This window comes from Ilyonectria robusta (assembly GCF_021365365.1).
Source record: "Ilyonectria robusta strain PMI_751 chromosome Unknown BGZ61scaffold_33, whole genome shotgun sequence".
Taxonomy (NCBI): domain Eukaryota; kingdom Fungi; phylum Ascomycota; class Sordariomycetes; order Hypocreales; family Nectriaceae; genus Ilyonectria; species Ilyonectria robusta.
This window is the reverse complement of record NW_025764467.1, coordinates 416,926-440,087: the sequence shown is the minus strand read 5'-3', so window position 1 is coordinate 440,087 and position 23,162 is coordinate 416,926. Positions and strand designations below refer to the sequence as shown.

Genomic DNA, 23,162 nt, shown 5'->3' with positions numbered 1-23,162 from the left:
CCTCTCTGCGAATAGGCCTAGGCCAAGCTTACTATATGACTCAGTTCACCCTAGGCCGAAGATGGGTATTATTTTGCATTGGAACACAGGTGGCTGCTCTGATCTCATCAACTGAGAGCTGAAGGGGAAGTGGATTGCAGTCTGCCGATATATTATAATATAACACAGTCCCCCGGATGCAACTGCTGAGAAAACTCTCGACTATCCATTCTAAGATACCTTTCGTGTATAGGAAGGTTAAAAAATATCATCGGCGTGGAAAGAAAACCCGGCCTGCACCACGAGCTTAAAAGGCTTCATCATTCGTTAGGGAGGAGCTGGGCCACAGCTACTATGAACGAGTCCTTTCAGATCGTTGTTGTCGGGTAAGGAAGAACAAGCCTGAGCTTCGTCCTCAGCCTCAATCCATGAACGTTCACTACCCATTGACCTCCTTTCTGATATCCATTGACTTCCCGGCATGCTTTTGGGAATCAACCATCGCTAATTTATCTCACATACTAGAGCCGGAATCCTAGGGCTCACGGCAGCCCTAGAGCTCCAGGAAAGATTGGCGTCAAATAAATTATGTGGTTCCATCACTATCATTGCCGCGGAGTTCCCGGGCGATGAATCTATCAACTATGCATCTCCTTGGGCAGGCGCTCACTCCCGAATCGTGCCCTGCATGACGGCCCGCCAAGTTCGCGACCGGAAGCTCGAGCAAGTCACCTGGGACGTATTCCGCGCGGAGTCCAAAACCTACCCCGAGGCAGGAATCGAGTTCATGGATGCCTTCGACTACTTGGAAGACCCCCCTGAAGAGTATGTGAAGTTGCAGGGTGGCTACTCTGAGGCAGAAGGGTTTCAGCTACTCGAACAGGATGAGCTACAGCCCAACATCAAGTTTGGAAGCAAGTACCGGGCATGGTGCCTAAACCCGGTCGTCTATTGTGCGTTTCTACTCCGTCGTTTCGTTGTCCGGGGAGGGAAGGTGATGCGCCTGAGGCTTGCTAGTCTGGATGAAGCCGCAAGCCTTGCTCCAGACGTCCAAGTGGTTGTGAACTGTTCAGGAATAGGCTTCGGAGATCCTGAAGTGTTCCCTATTAAAGGTCAGTATTCAGCATTCAGCATTTCTAATTCCTACTAGCTTACATGCACATCACTCTGTTCATCCTTTTGTTCATACTGGCCTTGTCTTCGTCACCAGCAGTTACTTATTTTCGATATAGGCCAGACCTGTCTCGTTAGCAATCCTTGCGATAAAACCATAACGCAGCAGAACAAAGATGGTTCATGGACCTTCATCATTCCTCGACCGCTTGAAGGTGGTACCATCATTGGAGGCACCAAAGAGCCCCACAACTGGTCAGAAACAACATCTCGTGAGAAACGAATCCATCTCTTGACCCAGGCAGCCAAGATGTACCCTGCCATCTTGAACGCGAACTCGCAATTTGATGTCATTAGAGACATCGTTGGTAGAAGACCAGAGCGAAAAGGAGGGTTGCGATTGTCTTCCGAACCACTTCATCTTTCAACTGCACACAACGGAAAAAGCGGCCACCGCCGTGTAGTTACGCTCATTCATGCGTATGGGGCTGGCGGTGCGGGATACGAACTCTGCTGGGGCGTGGCGCAAGAGGTTGCTGAGATGGCGCTCGAGGTAGCCCCTTTGAGGTCGTCCTTATAGGCTGTCATCTTCATTACGTGCCCATAGCTGTCCATAGCTATCCTTTATATTCAGGCAAAGAATTAGACTTAGTCACGATGAGTGTGTGCCTTGCAAGGTAAATACAAGTGAGATACCTTACTGATTGGGAGGAGGTGATCAGGGAGGGCGCGCCATCTCCCTACTGGCCTCAACCACGAAGACCGCCGATTTTCCGCCTGTGGGTGCTAACTTGATTGACCATGACACTACACGGAGAGAGTGCACAAGGCCTTGGGGCTGTGGCCATGTTAGCACCTGACTTTCGGAAGATGCAGTTTGTCAAGGTGCGTGTCACGGTCTTGAGAGAGTGAGTTCCTCTGATGCACGTGCCGTATTTTGCCAAATGTAATAAAGGCTCTCCAAGACGTCAAAAGGGCATAGAAGTGGTTACTGATCAGTTCAATTGTGGCAATCGAAAATTACAGAGGCAAGTAAACACAACAACGGCTTATCCAAGGGAAAGGAGGGCCGAGAGAGATGTCCCAGCTCGGAACGGCAGCCCGTGGGACCTTTCCCTGCCTTTATCCGCTAAATTTGACTTAGAAAACCAATCCCACTTATTCCTCAACATCGTAGTCTAGCTTTGCCATGGACACTGAAGACGAGGTTAACTGAGGGGAAAGTGGAGATGTCAAGGGGCTCAAACATTCGAGTTTTCAGGGTAACCGCGTTCTTCCGACGAGCCAATGAAATCCGAGCACGGCCGATCGTGTTGGACGCTAGGCGGAACTTTCCACGGAACTATACGGCGGTCCAGTTTGTGCTAAGAAGATACCTCAACTGCATTGCTAAAATGGAGAGCTAAGATGTACCCAATAACATTAATGGGGATGTGTGACATTTAGCCAATGAAGAGTAGTGCTGCTGGCGCACCCCTCTCTTCATCGGGCCTTTGGTGGCCCTCAGAAGACCACAAACACTGTCTCCTCAGGCCTCAACATCAAGATGCGAAATGTTGGTCATGGGCGGGCATCACCCGGCTCCCGCCGGATCCGTTCCGGTCCAAGAGCACAGTTGGCTTGCATCAACTGCAAAGAACGGAAACAGAAAGTATGAGCCGTCTCGATGAACTTGGAATACCTATGCTGATCTACTTAGTGTGATAACCAGATCCCATCATGTGCGAACTGCCAACGTTTTGGCCTTGGTAAATGATAAAAAAAAAACATCAGTTTTATGTCGTCCTGCTCATAGTATCACAGCTTGCCTTGTCGAAGACCCAGTCACAAGACGCCACCAATCGCGGAATTATGTAGAAACCTTAGAGAGCAGGGTTGCATTTCTCGAGAATCTACTGCAAAGAACAGGCCTGGAAAACATTGCTCCGCCAGCAGAGGCCCCGACAACAGAGAATACACCTAGCGATGTTCTCCCGACAGCTTCTTGGACAAAGGACGGCGATAACGATGGCGACGACGACGACGACAGCGCCAGCGAATTGTCAAGCAAGGTTGGTATACTGGGTCTGACAGTTGATGGAGAAGAACCGCACTATCTAGGTTCATCCTCTGCCTTTTCCTTCTCACGTGTGATTCACTCTTCACTACGCCGACCTTTTCCGAGAAGCTTTGAGTCCCTGATTGTCCATCAAGATGAGAAAGCGGCACCATCTCCATGTTTACTGCCTGAGTATGAGCTGGGTATCTCTCTGAGTAATGCCTACTTCGAGAATGTTCATCCTCAGTACCCTTTTCTACACGAACCCACATTCAGGCGCTGGGAAAACGCGCTTTTCAGACCATCCGACAGCATTGAAGACCTGAATTTTGATCCAGTTTCACTGTTCTTTGTCAATATGGTAGGCTACGACTTTAATTCGATCTAGAGGTTTGATGACTAAATGTTGTAGATATATTCGGTTGGGGCCTTGCTGCTGTCTAACTCTGGATCGCTACCGGAGGTAATTACAGCCCGAACCGCCAGTTTATATAGCAATGACCGCTTATACTTCTTCAGCAACTGTACGTGTCAGCACAGTTATACATTGATGATATTTTATCACGCAACAACCTGGAAGCCATACAAGCCATTCTATGCTATACTATGTATTCCCTTAGAAGTTCCAGGGGTCCGTCTATCTGGTAGGTAATTCTATAGCAGTAAGAATGCCTTAAACTAATGGAAACTTAGGAAGCTGTCTGGCCTAGCACTTCGTCAATGCATAGAACTTGGATATCACCGAAGTGTCAATCGCTTCGGACCAACCACAGATCCTCTACGACTTGAAATGCGAAAGAGGGCCTTTTGGTGTGCTTTTGGAATCGACTGCGTAGCAGCACTGACTCTAGGTCGCCCTTTGGGTATTCATGTACAAGAAGTTGATGCTGAGGTAAGTGGTTCTCACAGAGTTTGGACGACTACTAATTTGTTCTGGGCACCTAGTTTCCATTGGACATTGATGACTCGAATATTACCGAGGCCGAGATTATAGGAGAACCGCGGAGCCCCGGTAGTGATTATTCCACAACAATGTCAACTGCACTTCACGTCTTTCGACTTCGTCATATTTGGGCACGTCTGCACGCGTCTCTATTCTCAGACGTCAAGAGCAACATGGACGATATGGCCCGTGACAGACAGATATCTATATTTCGGGCCGAGATTGACGCTTGGCTTGCTTCCACTCCCCCAATACCGACACGGACTGGCCCTGCCTTGTCAATCTTTGCGACTCAGAATTGGCATGATCTCGAATACGACGAGACTATCCTCATGCTCTACCGAGGCCAACTGACTAGCCGTCGAGGTGATGTAAATAACGAGGTATTCATGCAATGTACTCATGCCGCTGAGAGGATTTGTATTGGGTACCGACGGCTGTACATCGGAAAACCGGTCAACTGCACCTGGGGCACCCTTCACGTCATCCTTTTTGCTGGGTTAACATACCTGCATTGTCTCTGGACATCGGCCGCAGTGTGCCACGAGACCTCATTAGACGACATGAGCAGCGCACTCACGAGTTGTACGATGGTTCTGACAGTGGTAGCCGAGCGATTCAAGAATGCCGCTCCCTATCGAGACATCTGCGAGGCTCTCTGCAACCGCACCAGGAGGATGATGTCAGATAGAGGTGATGAGACGTCGACTCTTCAGCGCCAGGCAACGGAGCCGAATGATACTGATTCGGTAAATTTTACTCAGTGGATGGCTGAAATCTCGGGCGAGGGAATGTCAGATGCAGTTAGTAATCTCTTGACTGGTCTAGTCTCCGAATTTGTAGGTCAAGATGAAGTGGCAGGGGAACCGAGGTAGCCTACCTTCAAGAATTGTCTACTATGAGCGGAAGAGAATGTGTATCCATACTGGCTACACATAAGTATCCTCAGTAGACGCAAAATGAGAAGAAAATATCGGGGAAAAAAAGACAGTCAATGCTACTCATATCTACCTAGAGACCAGTATTCCTGTACCGTCCCTGCAATCTACTTCCAACACTATCCAGAGCCAGGTTCGGGCTGGCACTGCATGCTCCCCCCGTCGCAAGACGAACAGCCGTAGTCTCCAGCGCATTAACACTTCCCAGGCTATCAGTCACAGCAAACTTCGAGTCAGCGTATAGCCAGCATGGGTTATAACACAAAATATTCGCATGTGGTATGGACGTGATAAGCTGCAGAGGGGATAAGACAGGCCTCTCTCGCGTCTGCTGAAGAACAAAAGTAATGAACAAGGGCCGGGGGAAGCAGAAAATTTGCATGGTTGCGAATATGGATGACGGCGAATGGGCCGAGGCTATGGCGGAGGGAGACGGATGTGATATCGACTGGATACTGATATCAGGCGGATGTCGCAGGGGGCTTTAGGTATGTGATCAGATGACACTGCAGAGGACAGCTCGTTGAATAGCTTATGTGACCACTTGATGACCTTGCATATGGGTGTGTATTGTCTATCTGTTGCCTGAAGGGGTGGTCTGCTTCAGGTAGGACTAAGGTACGCCCCGGCCTTTATCTGCCCACTCCACTCGAGCTGCCACTGGATTGAGTGGAGTGTCTTTCAACCCTGCCTCTCGTGGCGGTGTTGATTCGATGTCAATACAATATCTAGGGTGGAGGGTCTGAGTTGTTTGGTGCTAGACCCAATCAAATTTGTGACTTTTCGTATTGTATCAAGAGGTATTGCATCAAACGACGTCTCTTACATGAGCTAAAAGACTTGATTGTGCATGTCAGCAATTATAAGACCCTGTCAAGCTGTAATTAAAACCCCTAAAGAAGAGTATAGCAATTAATCTAATTAATTTAATATTTTATTATAGTTTTATTAAGGTGTTAATTTTAAGGGTAAGGGAAAGTACAGTGCAGTTAAAAATTCGTCAGCTTCGCTTCCAAGCTAGACGGCTAGTCTGCATTTTACCTACCAATCACAGCTTCGACAATGTCGAGTCAGATCGTATCGTAATTCTGCAGGGGGAAAATGTGGAACTGAGGCATAGGAGGATGGGCCGTCTGACGCACCGGGTCTGACCTGAAAATTTGTAGCTGTTGCGGTAAGTGTAAGTTCGCCGTCCGAGCGTGTGGTTTATTTTCGGCGTCAAGGCCGAGGGCCACGCTATGAAAGCTCGTATATGCATGTCAGCATATCCGTAGACCTTTTCTACCTTACGTCCAAGCATCAACATTCTACGAAAACTCGTATACGCATGTCAGAAGCTCGGATAAGGCATTTACTCAGCGGGGATAAGATTTTAAAGCTTGCAGTAAACTTACCAGTTCAATATCTCACCGAATTATGTTGAGTAAAAGCGCTATTTCAAGGTCAGAATGAGTAATCTTCCACGCGTTTGAGATATAAATTATTATAAGCGATACCTCCGCTCAATCTTTCGGCTTCCTATCTATACAGCTCCAATTCAACACTTGACAACAATCTCCCAACTTCCATTCATCATCATGAGATCCATTTTGCTCGCCTTAGGTGTAGTTGCTCTTGCACCCAATGTACTAGGTGACACTGGAAATCCTGCTATTGCGGCCATTCGTATGTAGCCATTTCAAGCACTCATCTCATATGACTGACTTGAAGTAGTTTACAAGGATGTCAATTTCGGAGGTTCCATCTCCACGATCTATAACAATCGTGCAGGCGGAAACTGCAGTAAGTCATTTACACCAAGACAGAAAACAATAGCTGATATAAGCCAGTCAATAAGCCTGGAGGAGTAGACTACATGTCATCGTTCAGAATTCGGAAAGGCTACACTTGTCGGTTTTTCGAGTAAGACCGTGATGAGAAAATGCCACCAACTCAGACATCGCTAATCATAAATCTAGCAATTCCGAATGCAACCCGAATTTTGGCGTTTTGGACAACCAGACTGAAGATGTTGCGGATCTTCGCAACATTGGGTGGAATGATAGAATTGCGTCGATGCTCTGCTATTCTTGATGGAAGCCTATAAACAAGTTCTCCGATGCGTATTTGAGGATATTAAGTACACATTGATGTCTAGTTCAATAGTCTAGGAGTTGAAGAAACAAATCAAATACTAGCTGGTTTTGATGGTTGAGAAATCTCCGGTCGCCGATGATGGCCGTTTACTATCTCAAAGCGAGTAATTTGCTGCTGCAGATATATCACAGTACATTTCTTTTCTTTTTTTCCCCAATGCTTTGCTATGCATCTCGTTGAGTACGGGCTTCTCTTCTTCGACTATTGATATCTCCGAAAGCGAGCCTTTTATCGACAGGGTGCAATCCCACGTCGGCGGGGGTATCCATCCTTCTGTCGTGTCTCCTGGTGATAACAAATTTGAGGACTTTGTTTGTTTTAGTGTATTTAGATATTTACATCTTGGAAGCCGCTTATGGTATCGAAAATTGACACGATCGGTCAGCCGTTATAGGCAATAAACGAGAGTTTCCAAGGAATCGGTTAACAAATAAAGTCCATCTCGTCAAGTTTTCTTTCGTATATAGACGGCTGAAGAACCCACACGATTCTGAGACTCATTTCATGACTTCTTTATCTCAGAGACTGCATCATTGCACCGCCATAATAACCTCAACTTAAATAGTCAATCCGCACAGCCACGTTACAGGTTAGCATCCCAAGGATAAGAAACCGTTATCGAATGGAGACATGCAAGCATGTCACATGATGTTTAGAGAATATCATTTAGTTAACAAATTGGTAGAATAGCTAGTCTAGTCAACCAGTACGTCAGCTTGTTAGGCCTGGCCCAGCACATTAACGTACTAAGCTGCGTCTATTTGCTTTCTCCCATCACCAAACCACACCCTCCACCTGCTTAATCTTCTTGACATTAATGTTCTTCCACATCATAACTGAAGCCAGCGTGATGGAGTACATGCAGGTAGCGGTGATCAACATTAATCGCTGGGTGTCACCATAAGCCGTGTTGATGGCATCTCTGGCTGGTGATCCAACTGGGTAAGATGATTGGACGGTCAGGTCACCGTAGATGTTGGCAAAGTTAGACATTGCACTTTCGGGCAAGTATTTCTCCAGCTTGCTTGGGAAGATGCTCGTCCACATGGCCGCCGCGATGGCATCGCCAATAGAGGCGCCCATGGATGCAATCATGCTCTCCATAGCAAGGACGGCGGGTATATCCCTCTGCGTCGAGACAGCCATGACGGTCATTTGCTCGCAGATGACAAGGATGCCGCCTCCGAAGGAGATAAAGATCTGGCACATGACGATGAAGCCAATATGAGAGTCGGGTTGGCGGAACTTGATCATCAAGCCAACCCCCAGGGCCGTCAGCGGGACACCAAGGTAGAGGGCTTGCCACTTGAGGCGACCGTTAATGCGTATAACGACTCCCATAACAAGGGCAATGAATGTGGCGCCGACGGTGTAGATATTGGTGATGTATGTAGCATGTGTCACGCTCTGTTGGAACACGACAATGAGCAACGAGTAGAAGTAGTTGTCCCAGATGTACCAAGCGGTGTAGATGCTGGCCATCATGGTGTAGGTAAAGAAGACCGTCCTGTTCTTGATCAAATGCCAAGGGATGAAGGTGACAGGCGCAAGATACTTCTCCCACAGAGCAAAGGAAATGATGAGTAGTCCGCCAAAGATGAAGAAGCAGATGATCAATGGGGATTTCCATTGATCTTTTTGGTAGGTATAGATAGAAAAAGAGAGCAGGAAGAGAGCGAGGCCAGTGGCCACAAGCAGAATGCCGATGATGTCAAACTCCTTGGCCCAGTAGATGATGGACTCGACGAGAGTGCGACCGCTGGGCTCTTTCTTGATCAGACCAGCCTTCTCTGCCTTCCTCTGGTAGAAGTAGAACAAGGCCCACAGGGGGGTGCAGACAACGGGGTAGACGATGGCCCAGATACCCAGTCCCCATCGGAAGCCGAAGCCATCGAGGGCGCTCTGAGCTGCAGGACCGTAGGCCCAGACGGTGGCCAAATACGGCGACGAAGCAAAGGCAATCATAAAGGCTCGGCTCTTGAGCGAGGACGTATCGGCAATGAAGATGGTGGTAGTGAAGTTGATGGTGCTGTAACCAACGTTGTAGAAGACGAGCGCGGCGGCATAGACGTAAACACTGTTGCAAGCGGCCATCATGACGAGTCCGAGAGTGATTATGATGATCATAAGACCGAAAGACTGAGGGCGACCCCAAATGTTCAAAAGCTTGGCGTAGGGCAGCTTGATGAGACCGGACATGAGATTGGCGACGATGCCCATGGTGGAAGTCAGAGAATGGACACCGAAGCTACTGGTGACGTAGGGCGTCATGGTGCCGATGATGCCGGATGAGAAAGCCTGGACGAAGCAAATGAACCAGATACTAGAGGTTATTGTTAGCCTTGCCCTTCAACTGTCCAGAATTGGAACCTGTTCGAGACGTACAGGACGTAAGCGATGATCAAGTCCCTCTTAGTCCAGATCTGGGTCATGGCACGAATGGCCTCGTCACCACGCTGGAAGTCGACGTTGTGATCATCGCGTATGGAGCTAGAGTCTGTGTCCCTGGCTTGGGCCGTCTCCTTGTCGTCTGCCACGATATTTTCAGCATCCTGTGGCGCCTTCTCCTCTTCCACGACGGGCCGGTCGTGGAACTTTGTCGAAAGCCTGAATCTCATCGTGCTGTCTCAAGTGGCGAATGACCTGAGGAAGAAACTTGGCGGAATTGCCCTAATTAAACCTGGCGCAGACGGTTGGTGGGTGATATGAGAGGAGAACTAGATAGGATCGGCTAAGGTCGATGTGATATATACATAAAACAATGAACGCATGAAGGAATTGCTACGCGGCCCTTTCCGGCCAGCATAGCCGACAAGGAAGCCGAAGAGCAACGGACCATCCACAGTCCCACTCACGTCTTCCGTTATGGACTGAAACCTCCAAACCCAGTGGAGGGAAAATTCTGCATATTCGGGGGCGCGAATGACCAGGTGGAGAGATCGTCCTACTACGCAGCACGAATGGTAATAGTCGTATTCTCTGGCCCAATACCATCCACGCAACGGGTATAACGGCAGTTCGCAGGCCCGCTCCCTACCGTCCGGTGGGAACTGCATGTACGAGGTTGGCCGCGAGGGAGTGGACGCTTTACTGGAGCCAACCAGGGCCGTTATCTTATCAGATCATGAGATGTGCTTGTCTAATCCATCTATACACGGCAATCATACCCTAAAAAGGCCTGTTTCGGCGCAATTTCCAAGAGTACGCTAGGGACACGCGTATGCTCCCTGTATCCTCGTCGGCTGTTCGGGGGTCGTCCTATCCCCGTGATATCCACTGCTATCCACAGGATCGTGGGGGTGTTTAACCCTATTTGAGTACAAGGCCGCATGAACCAGGGCACCAGGACCCGAATTAGCATCGACCAGGGACGCGTACCGTTTGGCGAGCTTATAACTGTTAAGGAAGTGGATTTGTTCATTTCCTCGGAGACTTCTTTGCCCTGCTTTGAAGATGTAGACTAGCAGAGTGATCCATGAGGAAATGAAAGTTAGTAAATGATAGATATGCCGCGTGTGTTAATCGGAAAATATTAGCCGAGCCGAAAAGACCTCCCATGAAATATATTACAAGAAAATCATCCTTGTTGTCCTGAAGTCCTTCTCGGATTTGTACTCCATCCACGTCTCCTCCCTGTCCTAACCCCCGTCATTCCGGGCCTACTGGGTTTAATATCGCCGGACACCAGAGCAGCCCGTGCCCTGCGTCCCAAAATCTCGCACTCTGGTGTGTCGTCGGCTGCATTTGATTCGCTGCTGTACGACTTCTTTCCTGCTAAGCTAGATCCAGCCACGTGCCCGATTGCTGGTAGCATGTTCTTTTATAGGTTGCGGTCTTGCTACACCGGCATCTTCTATTCGCAGACCTACGACGAAGCTTAGAAAGATGGGACCGGTGCTGTGTTGGGGCACGTTTCGCGTGCTTCCGATTCTTCTTCGCGGGCAGCGTACTAGCGTGTACGTCCTGTTATGAGAGTCGTGGATATATGAATAGTCCTACAGGCCAAGTCTTCAAACACGATTCAAGAGACGCTGGGTGTTAAAGCTCTCCCTCGTAGCGCTATACCAAGACGGTACCATCGGCCAAGACATTGTCAGAATGGCGCCACCTCATGAGCTAATCAATGCTGCCCATGAGGGCACCACTACCCGCAGAGACTGTCATCGCATTTTGGTTAAGGGCTATGGTGTATTTTGATATGATACGGCCTTGGAAGAAGGTTGTTGGCTATGGGCCATGGAAACATAGTGTGTCACGAAACCGACCGAACGGACTTCCGAGTACCGGCCTCGGGGGCTCCACAATCGGACTGGACGACCGAGAGACTCTGGTCCGGTTGCAGGGTATCTAGGAGTAATATATAATCACATGCGAATCTCCAATCCGCCAATATACCACTTTGTTTCCCTGCAACTATCAAATGTCAGCTTACAACGATCATGTCTGATAATCAAGAGTTCAGCGAAACCTTCAAGAAGAGCCTGGAAGTGCGCGGAGAGATTCTCGGCGAGCGATACGTCACCAACGCCGTCGAGTCGCTGCAGAACGAATATTTCTGTCCAGCCCAAGTGTTGGTCACCGAGTGTGCCTGGGGCACAGTCTGGACGCGTCCTGGGCTGGACAGAAATCAGAGAAGCTTGCTTAGTGGGTATACCGGAATAATCATCAAGGTCCGGAGTAATGGATCTGATGTGGTTATCAATTCCAACAGCCCTATCGGCCTCCATACTCGCGATAGGTGCCCCGCTTGATACCTACCTGAAGGCGATAAGTACTTCGCACCTCAGCTACTCACGTGTGTGGCGTTGTTGCCTAGCGGGATTTTTGGGCGAGACAGTCCTTGCGGCTGCTTCCTATACTCTCCCTTCTTAACAAGCCACAAACTTGGCAGCAACTAGAAGAACTTCATGATTGATGAGAATGTCACTATGTGGAGCATGCGTTGACCTTGCTAAGAAGTTGTCCAACGTCATATCGGCTGGCCATGAGGACACATCATCCCAAAAACCGATACGGCATGACCGCCCCTTCAGGCAAGTCCGGGACGTGGACCACAACAGTTGCCCGATGTGCTCGTTGTTGCAGAGCAGATACACGAGAGAAGATGAAGACAACCCTCTGGACGACAGTTTCAGCGCAGAGATAGTCCCATGTTGGGTGCGAGACGATGCGCCTGTTGAGGGAGCAATCTCAAATCCGCACCGATATGTACTAAGGACCCTCTTCGTGTCAGTCCGAAGAGATAGATCTGGATTAGGGAATTTGGGAGATGGGTCAAGAGTTTATCCGCCTGTTCCACTTCAACTCTTTGCTCCGAGAGGCAAGTACATGCATCGGGTCCGAGTCTTCAGCATCAGTCTAATTAACGCGGGCCGTTCTTAGGCTGCCCCGAGTCACTGGGGACTTCCGTCTGGCGTGAAGAACAACTGGTGAATTCTAGCCTTCAGGATTCGCTCGCACTTTGCCAGACATGGTTCAAATCGTGCCTCGAGAATCACACAGGTTGTCATGAATCCGGGTTTGGCAGTGCATCCACCACGACGCAAAGAAACCCCCTCCCCACAAGAGTGCTGGATACTGCTCCGACAAGTAATCCTTCCAGCCTGCGGCCAGTAGAGTCAAATGGCATGCAAGGCACATGGGCCGCATTGAGCCACTGCTGGGGAAAGCCAGAAAACCGACCGCTAACGACTACACGAGCGAATCTCAAGAGTCATTTGAGTATGATTGAGTTCGCTTCGCTTCCAAAAACATTCCAGGACGCAGTTCTGCTGGCGAGGGCACTTGGGATCCGTTATTTATGGATTGACTCTTTGTGCATAATCCAGGACGACAAGCAGGACTGGAAAAGCGAGAGCAACAAAATGGGTGCCATTTACCAGAATGCCGCAATTACCTTTGCGGCCGCTGATGCTCAGGACAGCACCGAGGGATGCTTCGTCGATGGAAGCTCTCTGTCGTATACGGCGACAGAACAGTTCTCGTCGCACCCGAATGATGAGACAGGAGCATATAAGCTTCTCGCCGTCGAGGAAAGCCCAGAAGTCACCAGCGCTGCCCGTCTGCCCTTTTTCACGGACGATAAACTCACAGGGTCTTTCTTCGTCGCCCCTTGGCCATTAGGACGGGAACAAAAGTCGCATTCCCTGGAGGAGTCCCCGCTCTTCAAGAGAGCCTGGGTGATGCAGGAATGGGCACTGTCCCGACGGACTCTGATCTTTCAGAAAAACTCAATTGTGTGGTCATGCCGAGCCATGTGCACCGATGAGCGAGGTTATCGACTGGAATTTAAAAGGCCGTCCCTGCAAGACTGGGGAGGGTTGGTGGAAGAATACACAAAAATGGACTCGACTTTCAAGTCAGACAGGTTAATCGCCATACAAGGACTAGCAAACTTGCTTCAGCAACAAAGGGGAGACATGTACTTTGCTGGAATGTGGACAGCAGATCTACCAGAATCTCTATTGTGGAAGGTTTATGATGACAGCCCGACTAGCCCTGACCGCGAACGGCCACATCTCCCCTCATGGACTTGGGCGAACCTGGAAGGCCCCATTCGCTTCCAGCTCTCTGGGCAGCCTTTTAGAACCCATCATCAGGAGCATCTATCGGATACGCTTCAAGAACTGTCTGTACGGCCTTCGGGTGCGCTCTATCTAAAGGGTCCAGTGGCTCACCTAAAATCTGGCACTCTTGACTTTGTCGCGAGAACGCCTCGATATCCTCATCCCTACAAGTCATTCTTCAAGCTAGATTTCAAGGGGTACTCAAATTGCAGACAAAATGGAGGATCCTTGTCCGGGAAGCAGATGGTGGCAATCCCCGGCGACAGGTCCTTGAGCCCGCCATATAAGAACCCGGATCGTGCTGGGTGGGCCATAATGGATCTCGATGTCGTCCAAGATTGCAATTCGGTGTATTGCATTGCGGTAAAAAAGGAAACCAATGCTGTTTGTCGTCTGTCCAATGCGGAATTTAACTACGAGGACGCATATCATGTTATCCTTCTTCGGCCAGTTACGTGTTTCGGCTTATTGCGGCGATATGTGCGTATTGGGATAGGTGTGGTGGCAATAACTTCCAGGTTATGGCATCAAGAAGAAGTTGAGATAGTGTAGAGCTAACACAACCTCGCCGACGGGGAGGATCTCCTATGCTCTTGATGCCTAGTGCCATCAGTGCGTAGTTAGCATATATCTATTCCTCATAGACTTATACTGTTATTGATTCCAAGCATCCCTGCCGTTCCAAACCCGCCAAGTTCCGTCTGTAGAACAAGGGTTTAAGACGCGGACAAGGGTTCTCATGGCTTGGTTGGGAGTGAAGGATTCCTACCCTGTAGCAAAATTGGGCTGTCACAGATCTCTGGTTTCATGCGATCTCGCATCCTAACTTGTTTACCATTTCAACCACTCTAAAATTTAATCCAAATTGCATTAGCTAATTTCCCTGGCCGTTAGATGTTTCTCAAGTCATAATAATTGTTACATGGATCTTGTGGGTTTGCCCGCTTGAAATTTCGGCTGCAGTCGCCGAGCCATCGGACGTTAGCCGTGGATTATCATATTTCACGGTTGATATACAACTTCTGAAACTGAATGAGATAAATGACATTGAAACCAACTGAACTAAACCCATCGGCTCACAATACACCACCCACCCTCCTCGGTTTAAATGCACTCCCAACGTGCTGCTTTACCCCCTGCAAATTAGAGAGCCAACACACACGATCCTCAATAAACTGCTCGACCCTCGGCTTCAACTTTGTCTCGTGCAAGTTGAAATCATCGACAGTGCCAATGCGCAGGATGCTATTGCCCGGGAACGCCGCACCGACACGATACATCAGGGTTCCGCATGTCGAGCAGAAGTAGTTGGTCATCAAGCTGCCCGATGCGATAGTTTTCGATTGAGCAAACGTCTTGAGGTTTTCCTTCCCGCGCAGATGCTCCAAGTGAGTGTCGGCGATGGTAAAGTTGGATGCGAACATGGACGCGGTGATTTTGCGGCAGTCGGTGCAGTGGCAGACAAAGGTATTAACCAAGCCGGGACCATGAGTAGGCTGTGGGAGTTGGAGTTAGTATTTGAGCAGAGGAGATGCATGAACCCGAAAAGGGAGTCAATGGGTTGTATATTCTGTGGAGTTGGACTTACAAATGCCAGCTGGACGGCGCCGCAGAAACATGTGGCTGTGGCTTTATCGTCGGTGGACCAGCCGTCGCTAGCGGACCCAGCCAGGGGGATATAAGGCTTAGACTTGTCGGCGGAGGCAGCCATTTTGTTGCTTTTCTTGGATTGGTTGATGAAGAAGTGTGTTGTTTAGGGTTGTGATTGAAGCCGAGAAGGAAGTGATGATGATGAGTTGGGTATTGAAACTTGGTGCGGGGTCTGGATCTCTTTTGTAGACATTTGCTATCTTAGGAGCATGATCCATGAAGTGCTTCACTCAATGACGACGGCCGTCGGACATGCACTGCTACATGAGAATCCCAGCATATGGCGGAGGAAGCTTTTCCGAGCTTGAGACGGAGCTTGAGACGGAGTTGCGGAACGGAGTCTCGGAACCGAGATACCGGCCAAATCCGTGTCAGTCCCACAACCCACAGCAGATCTTGCTTATCCATCCACACACAAACGCAGATCGTGCCAGAGATTTCAATCCGCCGAGGTTTATCGGCGACTCCGAGACTCCGCGATTCCGGCGTGTGCGATGTTCGACCATGTTCCACAACTCCATCAATCGGATCCACTCACTCTATTTTCATGCTGCCGATCAGGCTATGACATAGCTACACCGCAAAGCTATAAAGGAACTCGACTCCTCGATTATTTCGGAATTGAACCATCCAGAAAAACAAACACCACTGAAACAGTCAATTTGAAGTGACACATCCACTTACACACCATCCTACACTTTGACTTCAACATACACTCACCAGTCTCTTATCCTATCCCGCAACACACAATCAACCAGCAAAATGGGCTCCATCACCCCCGTATCCGAGTCCAGGCTCTTCAAGCCCTTGAAGATGGGCAATGTCACTCTTCAACATCGCATCGTCTTCCCTCCCCTGACCCGCAACCGTAACGACGATGACCACACGCCTCTCCCCCTCATGGAAAAGTACTACGCCGACCGCGCCTCCACGCCCGGCACATTGGTCATTTCCGAGGCCACTTCAATTTCTCACGCCGAAGAGGGACAGCGCAACATCCCTGGTTTCGTCAGCGATCGTCAGGTTGCCGCTTGGAAGAAGATCATCGATGGCGTACACGCTAAGGGCTCTTTCTACTTCCAGCAGATCTGGGGCCTCGGACGAGCTTCCACAACTGATTATATCGCCGAGCGAGGCTTCCCATACCGATCTAGCAGTGACGTGCCTCTGGAGGGTTGCGATGTTGCACCCAGAGCTATGACGGAGGAGGAGATCCTTCAGACGATCCAGGACTTTGTCGATACAGCCAAGAGGGTTGTTGCCGCTGGTGGAGATGGTGTTGAGATCCATTCCGCTCATGGCTATCTCCTCGATCAGTTCCTCTCCGACGCTGTCAACAAGCGCACCGACAAGTGGGGTGGTTCCATCGAGAACCGATCACGATTCACGCTCGAGGTGGTCAAGGCCGTTGTTGCAGCCATCGGCGCCGAGAAAGTGGCTATTCGTCTCTCTCCTTACGCTGGATTCCAAGGAGCCATCAAGTCCGACATCAACGAGTTGTACACCTACCTCATTGAGGAGCTCAAGAAGATGAATGTCAAATTCGCCTACCTCTCTCTTGTCGAGGCGACCGGCGATCCTGCTGCCATTGTTCTCGGCACCGAGGCACCCAACAAGGGCAAGACTTTGGATTTCATTCTCGAGGCCTGGGATAACCTGTCGCCTGTTCTCGTCGCGGGAGGTTACACGCCCGAGACTGCGGCCTGGGCGTTGGATGACCACTACAAGAAGTGGGATGTGCTCATCGCATTCGGCCGACACTTCCTGGCCAATCCTGACTTGGTCTTCAGAGTTAAGAATGGCATTGAGTTGAACAAGTACAACAGAGCGACCTTTTATTTGACCATGTCGGACGTGGGCTACAACGACTACCCATTCAGCGATGAGTTTTTGAACACCCAGGCATGAGTCTGAGTGGTTGGAGTTTGAGATGGCGCGAGGATAATCTTTTTTAAAATCCCTGATCGATACATAGACATAGAAGGAGAGGGCACATAGATATGCGAATCATGAACTTTTATCACTCTATCTGTTTCGTTGTATACCAGATTATCCGCTTCATCCACGTCTCAATAGGCCCTCGATAACTTCCTAGCTTTGCCCCGCAGCACCCAATCTCAATCATTGTGAAGCTAGAGTCTGTTGAGTGCCGGGCGATGCATTTTGATACGAAAAAGCAAGCGCATGAATGGTGCTAAAGCTATTCCGTAACGTGAAACGCTGTACCTAACCGCAGCCTGGTTCAACCGAACCACTTCCATGCGCTGATGTCTTTATGCGATTGACGCTGAAGCCCTCTTGAGCATTGCATATGAAATGTAACAATACAAGACTGCACAGCCTCGTTTCAATAGTAAGATATGTTCGGTTGCATGCTTGCTTGGATGCTTGCTTGGATGCTTGCTTGTCTGCTTGTCTATTTGTCTGCTTGTCTGCTTGTCTGCTTGTCTATTTGTCTATTTGTCTATTTGTCTATTTGTCTATTTGTCTATTTGTCTATTTGTCTATTTGTCTATTTGTCTATTTGTCTATTTGTCTATTTGTCTATTTGTCTATTTGTCTATTTGTCTATTGCTTGCTTTTCTGCATGCTTTTCTTCCTCCTCCTCCACCTATATTACCTTTCGACTCTCTTCACTTTCAACCACAGACTACTACTGCGCTACATCACAGCAGCATCAACGTCTGTTTCTGCCGCACCATGTCCAATCCACAGGATTACACGGTCGGATGGATCTGTGCAATTACTACGGAGTCTGTCGCCGCCCAGTCTTTTCTCGATGAGAGACACGACCCGCCTGCCGAAGTTGCTCAAAACGATAACAATTCGTACGCGTTGGGTAGGATCGGCAAACACAACGTCGCCATCGCCGTGATGCCGGATGGGGAGTACGGCCTGAGCTCTGCCACATCTGTTGCAAGAGACATGTTGCATACTTTTCCCAACATTCGGATCGGACTGATGGTCGGCGTCGGAGGTGGAGCTCCAAGTGAACATCACGATGTGCGGCTCGGCGATGTTGTGGTCAGCAGCCCACGCAGTGGGAACGGCGGCGTGATACAGTACGACTTCGGCAAGGCGATACAGGATTGCGAATTCCTGGAGACAGGCTTCCTGAACCAACCACCTACAGTGCTGCGGACGGCGGTCTCTGGGCTCAGAGCAAGATACGAGGTTAATGGCCATCAGCTTGAGGAGCATATCAACAAGGTTCTGCAAGAAAAAACGCGACTCCGAAAGAAATACTCTCGCCCGCATGCCGACAGCGACAGGCTATACAAGTCAGAATTCACACATCAAGACCCAGAAGGAGACTGCCGCCAGTCGTGCGGTGATGACTCGTCAAATCTAGTAGTACGACACTCACGAAACGAGGACGAAGACAATCCGATGATTCACTATGGGCCAATCGCGTCCGCTAATCGACTGATGAAGGACGCGCGCTCCAGGGACAAATTAGCCGCCGAGAAGGGCGTCCTGTGTTTCGAGATGGAGGCAGCAGGACTGATGAACAATTTTCCCTGCCTCGTTATTCGTGGTATTTGCGACTATGCCGATTCGCACAAGAACAAGGAATGGCAGGGATTTGCAGCTATGGCGGCTGCAGCGTATGCGCGGGATCTACTGCATCAGATTCCTCCAAACAAGATCGAGTCGGAGAGGAGGATCAAAGAAGCCTTGACAGATGGTCAGTAAACCAATACCCGGTAGCAGCTATTCTGACCTTTTAAAGTGCAGAGAGATCTCGCATGTATGCAGAAAGTGACGCATGATGTCAAGACTGATGTACATGCGATGAGAACTAACAGCCACGCCGCGAGGATCAAGCGCTGGCTTTCGCCTGCGGACCCATCTACCAATGCCAACAAGGCAAGGAAATCTCGGCATATGGGAACTGGCACATGGTTCCTCGAAAGCGACCACTTTGCTCAGTGGAAACTCGGTTTGCGCCGCCATATGTGGCTCTACGGCATGCCAGGGTGTGGCAAGACGGTTCTCAGCGCCACTATTCTTGACCATCTTAACGGAATAGAGGATTTCCTAACCGTCTACTTCTTCTTCGACTTTACCGATACTAGGAAGCAGAAACTGGCTGCTGTGTTACGTTCGCTGGCTTTCCAGCTCTATGCCTCTCGGCCAGAGTCTCAAAAATACCTCGACAGCCTATTTAACAATGGACAAGAGCAACCAGACACCGATAAGCTATCTGTATGCCTTATGGGTATGATGCAAGCTCCTGGGAAGCTTGTTGTTCAGCTAGATGCTCTAGATGAGTGCTCTGAGCGAAGAGAGCTACTTGAATGGATGGAGTCCATCTCTACCGTCGCACATGTTCAACTCATAGCAACTGGGCGACCCGAAGTCGAGTTTGAGCGCACCCTTCGCGGTTGGGTCGGGACTGAGAATTGCCTGCCTCTGAACAAAGAGTGTGTGAACGCCGATATTAACTCCTATGTCGCGGCCAGGCTGGACCAAAGCCCGGAATTCAAAAGGTGGGCAGCATCACCGGATCTGCTAGGGGAAATCAGGGATACCATTAGCAACAAAGCCGACGGAATGTGAGTACTGAGCACTTTTCCAACGGCAGGAATCTGGCTTGTATTAATATCAGCAATTTAGGTTCAGGTGGGCAGTCTGTCAACTGGACCATCTCCGGGAATGTCTCGATCGCGAGTCACTTGAGGAAGCGCTTCAATCCCTGCCCGAAGATTTAAATACGAAGTACGCCCGAATTATTCAGAACATTCCACGAGAGCGAAAAAACAAGACAATTCGCCTGCTACAGTTTCTTGTTTACTCAGAGCGACCTTTATCCCTTGCAGAGGCCGTGGACGTGATCGCAGTTCGTCTTAACAAAGGAGGCTTCGACACGAGGGATCGAATTCCCATTGATGAGGAAATCACAGGATACTGTTCCAGTCTCATATCGCTTGTACAAGCCCCAGGTCGAGTGGCAGAGCTCGAACTACAGCTGTCCCATTTCTCAGTGAAGGAGTACCTCATGAGTTGTGATGTCACAGACTTCATTCACCCTACTCCTTTGGTCGCTATTACAGAGACGTGCTTGGCCTACCTTGGGAGCATACGAAATGAAGGCGACATTTATGGAATATGTGAATACTTCCCATTAGCAAGATACGCGGCAGAAACATGGGTGAGCTACGCAAAACAAGCCGAAGTTTCAGAAGAACTTGTAGACTCAGTTGTCAGGTTCCTCCAGGACCGGCCGAAATTCCGGCTCTGGGCCAGAGTTTTGTATGCCGATGAACCGTTCGGTGGTTGTGAAGGTATAGGAATCATGTTGCCACTTTATTTTACATGCTTCAATGGCCTTAAAGCGACTGCACAGAAACTATTGCTTAGTGGTGCTGATGTCGATGAGGAAGGGGAAATTCACGGTCCTGCACTACGAGCTGCTACAGAAAGAGGCCACCGGGATATTATCCAGCTGCTGCTAGAGAGAGGGGCCAATATCAATGCCGAAGGAGGTTTTTACGGCTCTGCACTTCAAGTTGCTTCAGCAGGGGGCCACAAGGAGACTGTCCAGCTGCTGCTAGAGAGAGGGGTCAATATCAATACCAAAGGGGGCCATTTCGGCTCTGCACTCCAAGCTGCTTCAGCAAAGGGCTACAAGAAGACTGTCCAGCTGCTGCTAGAGAGAGGGGCCAATATCAATGCCAGAGGGGGCCATTTCGGCTCTGCGCTCCAAACTGCGCTAAGACTAGGCCGCTCGGAGATTTACCACTTACTTATTGGTAGACAATGGGGCTTATGTCTAGATTGAGATCGCGTTCTTTATCGAGACCAGAGGAGGACTTGAAATCACCAGTCGTCTTTCAAATGCGGAGGACGTCGCACCCCAAAGGAAGCCTCGATCAGGTCATCTCAGGACTATGCTGCCATAACATCTTCTCGGCAAAAAAGACAGGGTGCTTGTTGCTGAAATTTACAACATCCTTTATAAGCCCCCAATCTCCAGTCCCGGAAAGGCTTTATATAGACCCGGTATCCTGCCCCATAAATTAAAGTTAACACTCCGGAACGCTAGCCTGATCAGAGCAAGTCGATTATCATAGCTCAGACCAGTCGACGCAGCCTCCCCACTGCGAAGCCCCAGAGGACGCTGCTTTGGCGATATCTCCTCAAAACAATTGGGGGCAGAGAGCTCCAGACTCAATCAACAAGAGTACCACCTATCCGCAAACGATCTACATCAAAGGCATACAATGGTAAATCGCGGCCAACCGTCAAAGAATTGTCTCCCCTGCCGGAAGAGGAAACTGCGGGTATACTTCCTTACTACCTGTCCCTGAGCATCCCAGGCAACTGACCCGACGTAATGATAGTGTGACCTTGTACCTGAGGGCTGCGGGCAATGCCGGAGAGCTAGGCTAAAATGCCACGGATATCGCGACCCTCAGGACCTTGTATTCCACGACGAGACCCGGTCCGCTGAGCAAAAGGTGGTGGCGCGACAGGCCCAGGCGTCTCAACCCACCGCCATGGAACTCGGGTGGAACGTCCGCGCTCGATACGTCTTTTTTTCCGTCTACGTCTTCGAATTTTCGCATAGTCTCGGTCCTGTGGCGCCTTTCTACAACAGGGCCTCCGCCCTGGACCACCTGTCTGCAAGTCTCGAGGCGACTAGCTTGGCTTTCATGGCCGTACAGCTGCACACCCCTGCCTTGATGCACCTGGCAAGTGTAAGCTATGTGACAGCAATCCAGAGGCTCAGTTGCGCTCTAACCGAACTGCCAAGCTCTGGAGCAGAGGAGATCCTGCAGTCTATTCTGCTTCTCGATATGTACGAGAAGATGGTCAACCGCAACCCCCAGGACTCGGCCTCGTGGATGAGCCATGCCCAGGGAGGAATGTCTCTCCTTGGCCCCCGTGCGCAACAGTTCGCCTCGAGCCTTACTGGCTGCCAGCTCAGTGCTCGCCTTATTACAGCCTTGACTGTCAGTTCTGGTGCTATGGGCGCTCGAGTACCAGATGAGCTCATGGCGCTACGTGGCCACCTTGACCCTTTCATCAGCACCGTCAAATGGAGATTTACAGGAATCGTGGCTCTTGTAATTGACCTACAAGCCGACCTCCGCAGTTCTGGGGACAACTGTACCATCGACCTGGCCGAGAGAGCAGAGCAATTGGACGACCAGCTCAGGAACCTGTATAGGACGTTGCCACCATCTTGGAGGCCTCGGCAAATATCTCCTGTCAGGCCTGATGCACTTATTTTCGGCTCTTATTATGAGATATACGCAGATCACTACGTTACTCAAGTTACCAACGGCATCCGCGCCATGCGTCTGCTGCTCAATAACATCATGTCGAAGCACACCCTCAGGCCCAGTCCCGACAACATCATCCTGGATCGGATCCGCAACATTACGCACCAAATTTGCGCCACGGTACCTCAATTCATCCTACCGAGAGCAGCACCAGAAAATACCGTGGGTTTCTCGCCGCTGCAGAGTCTTCAGTGCTGTACTTTGCTCGCTCCACTGTACATCGCGAATCAGGTTTCGGCCGATGCCCTCATGCGAGACTGGATCCGGCGTTGCTTACAGCATATGTCGCAGACGGGTTGCATGAAGATAGCCAAGGATGTTGCGGACTTGATGAGGAATAAGCAAGACTTGAACTATTGGCTTGTATATGCCATGGTTGGCAGCTATGCATTTGCAGCATAGATGTGTTTGAAGGGGGAAGATCTGGTAGGGCCAACAATGACCAACGACCAACAACAAGCTAAAACGACCATCTCTGTATGACGTCATTCTTTCTAATCATGATGA

General features: G+C 49.8%; 10 protein-coding genes across 10 annotated transcripts; 8 read left to right on the top strand and 2 right to left on the bottom strand.

Annotated features, from left to right (window-relative positions):
- Positions 1 to 333: 333 nt before the first annotated feature.
- On the top strand, positions 334 to 1,714 carry BGZ61DRAFT_523000 (uncharacterized protein; the record flags this gene model as incomplete). Its single annotated transcript, XM_046252571.1, has 3 exons — positions 334 to 365; positions 505 to 1,091; positions 1,212 to 1,714. The coding sequence occupies 3 exons, from the start codon at positions 334 to 336 to the stop codon at positions 1,670 to 1,672; spliced, it is 1,080 nt and encodes a 359-aa protein (XP_046096795.1). The 3' UTR covers positions 1,673 to 1,714.
- Positions 1,715 to 2,509: 795 nt separating this feature from the next.
- On the top strand, positions 2,510 to 5,141 carry BGZ61DRAFT_143262 (fungal-specific transcription factor domain-containing protein). The gene is made up of 6 exons (XM_046237298.1): positions 2,510 to 2,743; positions 2,792 to 3,491; positions 3,543 to 3,593; positions 3,650 to 3,774; positions 3,824 to 4,022; positions 4,076 to 5,141. The coding sequence occupies exons 1-6, from the start codon at positions 2,646 to 2,648 to the stop codon at positions 4,946 to 4,948; spliced, it is 2,046 nt and encodes a 681-aa protein (XP_046096794.1). The 5' UTR covers positions 2,510 to 2,645; the 3' UTR covers positions 4,949 to 5,141.
- A 1,447-nt stretch (positions 5,142 to 6,588) lies between these two features.
- Positions 6,589 to 7,084, top strand: BGZ61DRAFT_485102 (uncharacterized protein; the record flags this gene model as incomplete). Its single annotated transcript, XM_046249675.1, has 4 exons — positions 6,589 to 6,676; positions 6,725 to 6,793; positions 6,841 to 6,913; positions 6,970 to 7,084. The coding sequence occupies 4 exons, from the start codon at positions 6,589 to 6,591 to the stop codon at positions 7,082 to 7,084; spliced, it is 345 nt and encodes a 114-aa protein (XP_046096793.1).
- An 837-nt stretch (positions 7,085 to 7,921) lies between these two features.
- Positions 7,922 to 9,765, bottom strand: BGZ61DRAFT_367841 (major facilitator superfamily domain-containing protein; the record flags this gene model as incomplete). The annotated part of the gene is made up of 2 exons (XM_046241832.1): positions 7,922 to 9,470; positions 9,533 to 9,765. 2 exons carry the CDS (start codon positions 9,763 to 9,765, stop codon positions 7,922 to 7,924), a joined length of 1,782 nt encoding a protein of 593 aa, XP_046096792.1.
- A 1,821-nt stretch (positions 9,766 to 11,586) lies between these two features.
- Positions 11,587 to 11,898, top strand: BGZ61DRAFT_539350 (uncharacterized protein; the record flags this gene model as incomplete). Its single annotated transcript, XM_046254780.1, has 1 exon — positions 11,587 to 11,898. The coding sequence occupies one exon, from the start codon at positions 11,587 to 11,589 to the stop codon at positions 11,896 to 11,898; it is 312 nt and encodes a 103-aa protein (XP_046096791.1).
- Positions 11,899 to 11,975: 77 nt separating this feature from the next.
- Positions 11,976 to 14,300, top strand: BGZ61DRAFT_402291 (heterokaryon incompatibility protein-domain-containing protein). Its single transcript, XM_046243084.1, has 2 exons — positions 11,976 to 12,467; positions 12,530 to 14,300. Exons 1-2 carry the CDS (start codon positions 12,062 to 12,064, stop codon positions 14,263 to 14,265), a joined length of 2,142 nt encoding a protein of 713 aa, XP_046096790.1. The 5' UTR covers positions 11,976 to 12,061; the 3' UTR covers positions 14,266 to 14,300.
- A 312-nt stretch (positions 14,301 to 14,612) lies between these two features.
- On the bottom strand, positions 14,613 to 15,632 carry BGZ61DRAFT_462864 (Mss4-like protein). The gene is made up of 2 exons (XM_046247358.1): positions 15,302 to 15,632; positions 14,613 to 15,209 (listed from the first exon to the last, which is right to left on the bottom strand). Exons 1-2 carry the CDS (start codon positions 15,422 to 15,424, stop codon positions 14,790 to 14,792), a joined length of 543 nt encoding a protein of 180 aa, XP_046096789.1. The 5' UTR covers positions 15,425 to 15,632; the 3' UTR covers positions 14,613 to 14,789.
- Positions 15,633 to 15,899: 267 nt separating this feature from the next.
- BGZ61DRAFT_462863 (NADH:flavin oxidoreductase NADH oxidase family protein) lies at positions 15,900 to 17,470 on the top strand. The gene has a single exon (XM_046247357.1). It carries the CDS (start codon positions 16,126 to 16,128, stop codon positions 17,269 to 17,271), a length of 1,146 nt encoding a protein of 381 aa, XP_046096788.1. The 5' UTR covers positions 15,900 to 16,125; the 3' UTR covers positions 17,272 to 17,470.
- A 593-nt stretch (positions 17,471 to 18,063) lies between these two features.
- BGZ61DRAFT_485097 (uncharacterized protein) lies at positions 18,064 to 21,148 on the top strand (the record flags this gene model as incomplete). Its single annotated transcript, XM_046249674.1, has 3 exons — positions 18,064 to 19,051; positions 19,097 to 19,922; positions 19,984 to 21,148. The coding sequence occupies 3 exons, from the start codon at positions 18,064 to 18,066 to the stop codon at positions 21,146 to 21,148; spliced, it is 2,979 nt and encodes a 992-aa protein (XP_046096787.1).
- A 301-nt stretch (positions 21,149 to 21,449) lies between these two features.
- Positions 21,450 to 23,143, top strand: BGZ61DRAFT_593437 (uncharacterized protein). The gene is made up of 2 exons (XM_046256795.1): positions 21,450 to 21,650; positions 21,711 to 23,143. Exons 1-2 carry the CDS (start codon positions 21,591 to 21,593, stop codon positions 23,055 to 23,057), a joined length of 1,407 nt encoding a protein of 468 aa, XP_046096786.1. The 5' UTR covers positions 21,450 to 21,590; the 3' UTR covers positions 23,058 to 23,143.
- Positions 23,144 to 23,162: the final 19 nt, after the last annotated feature.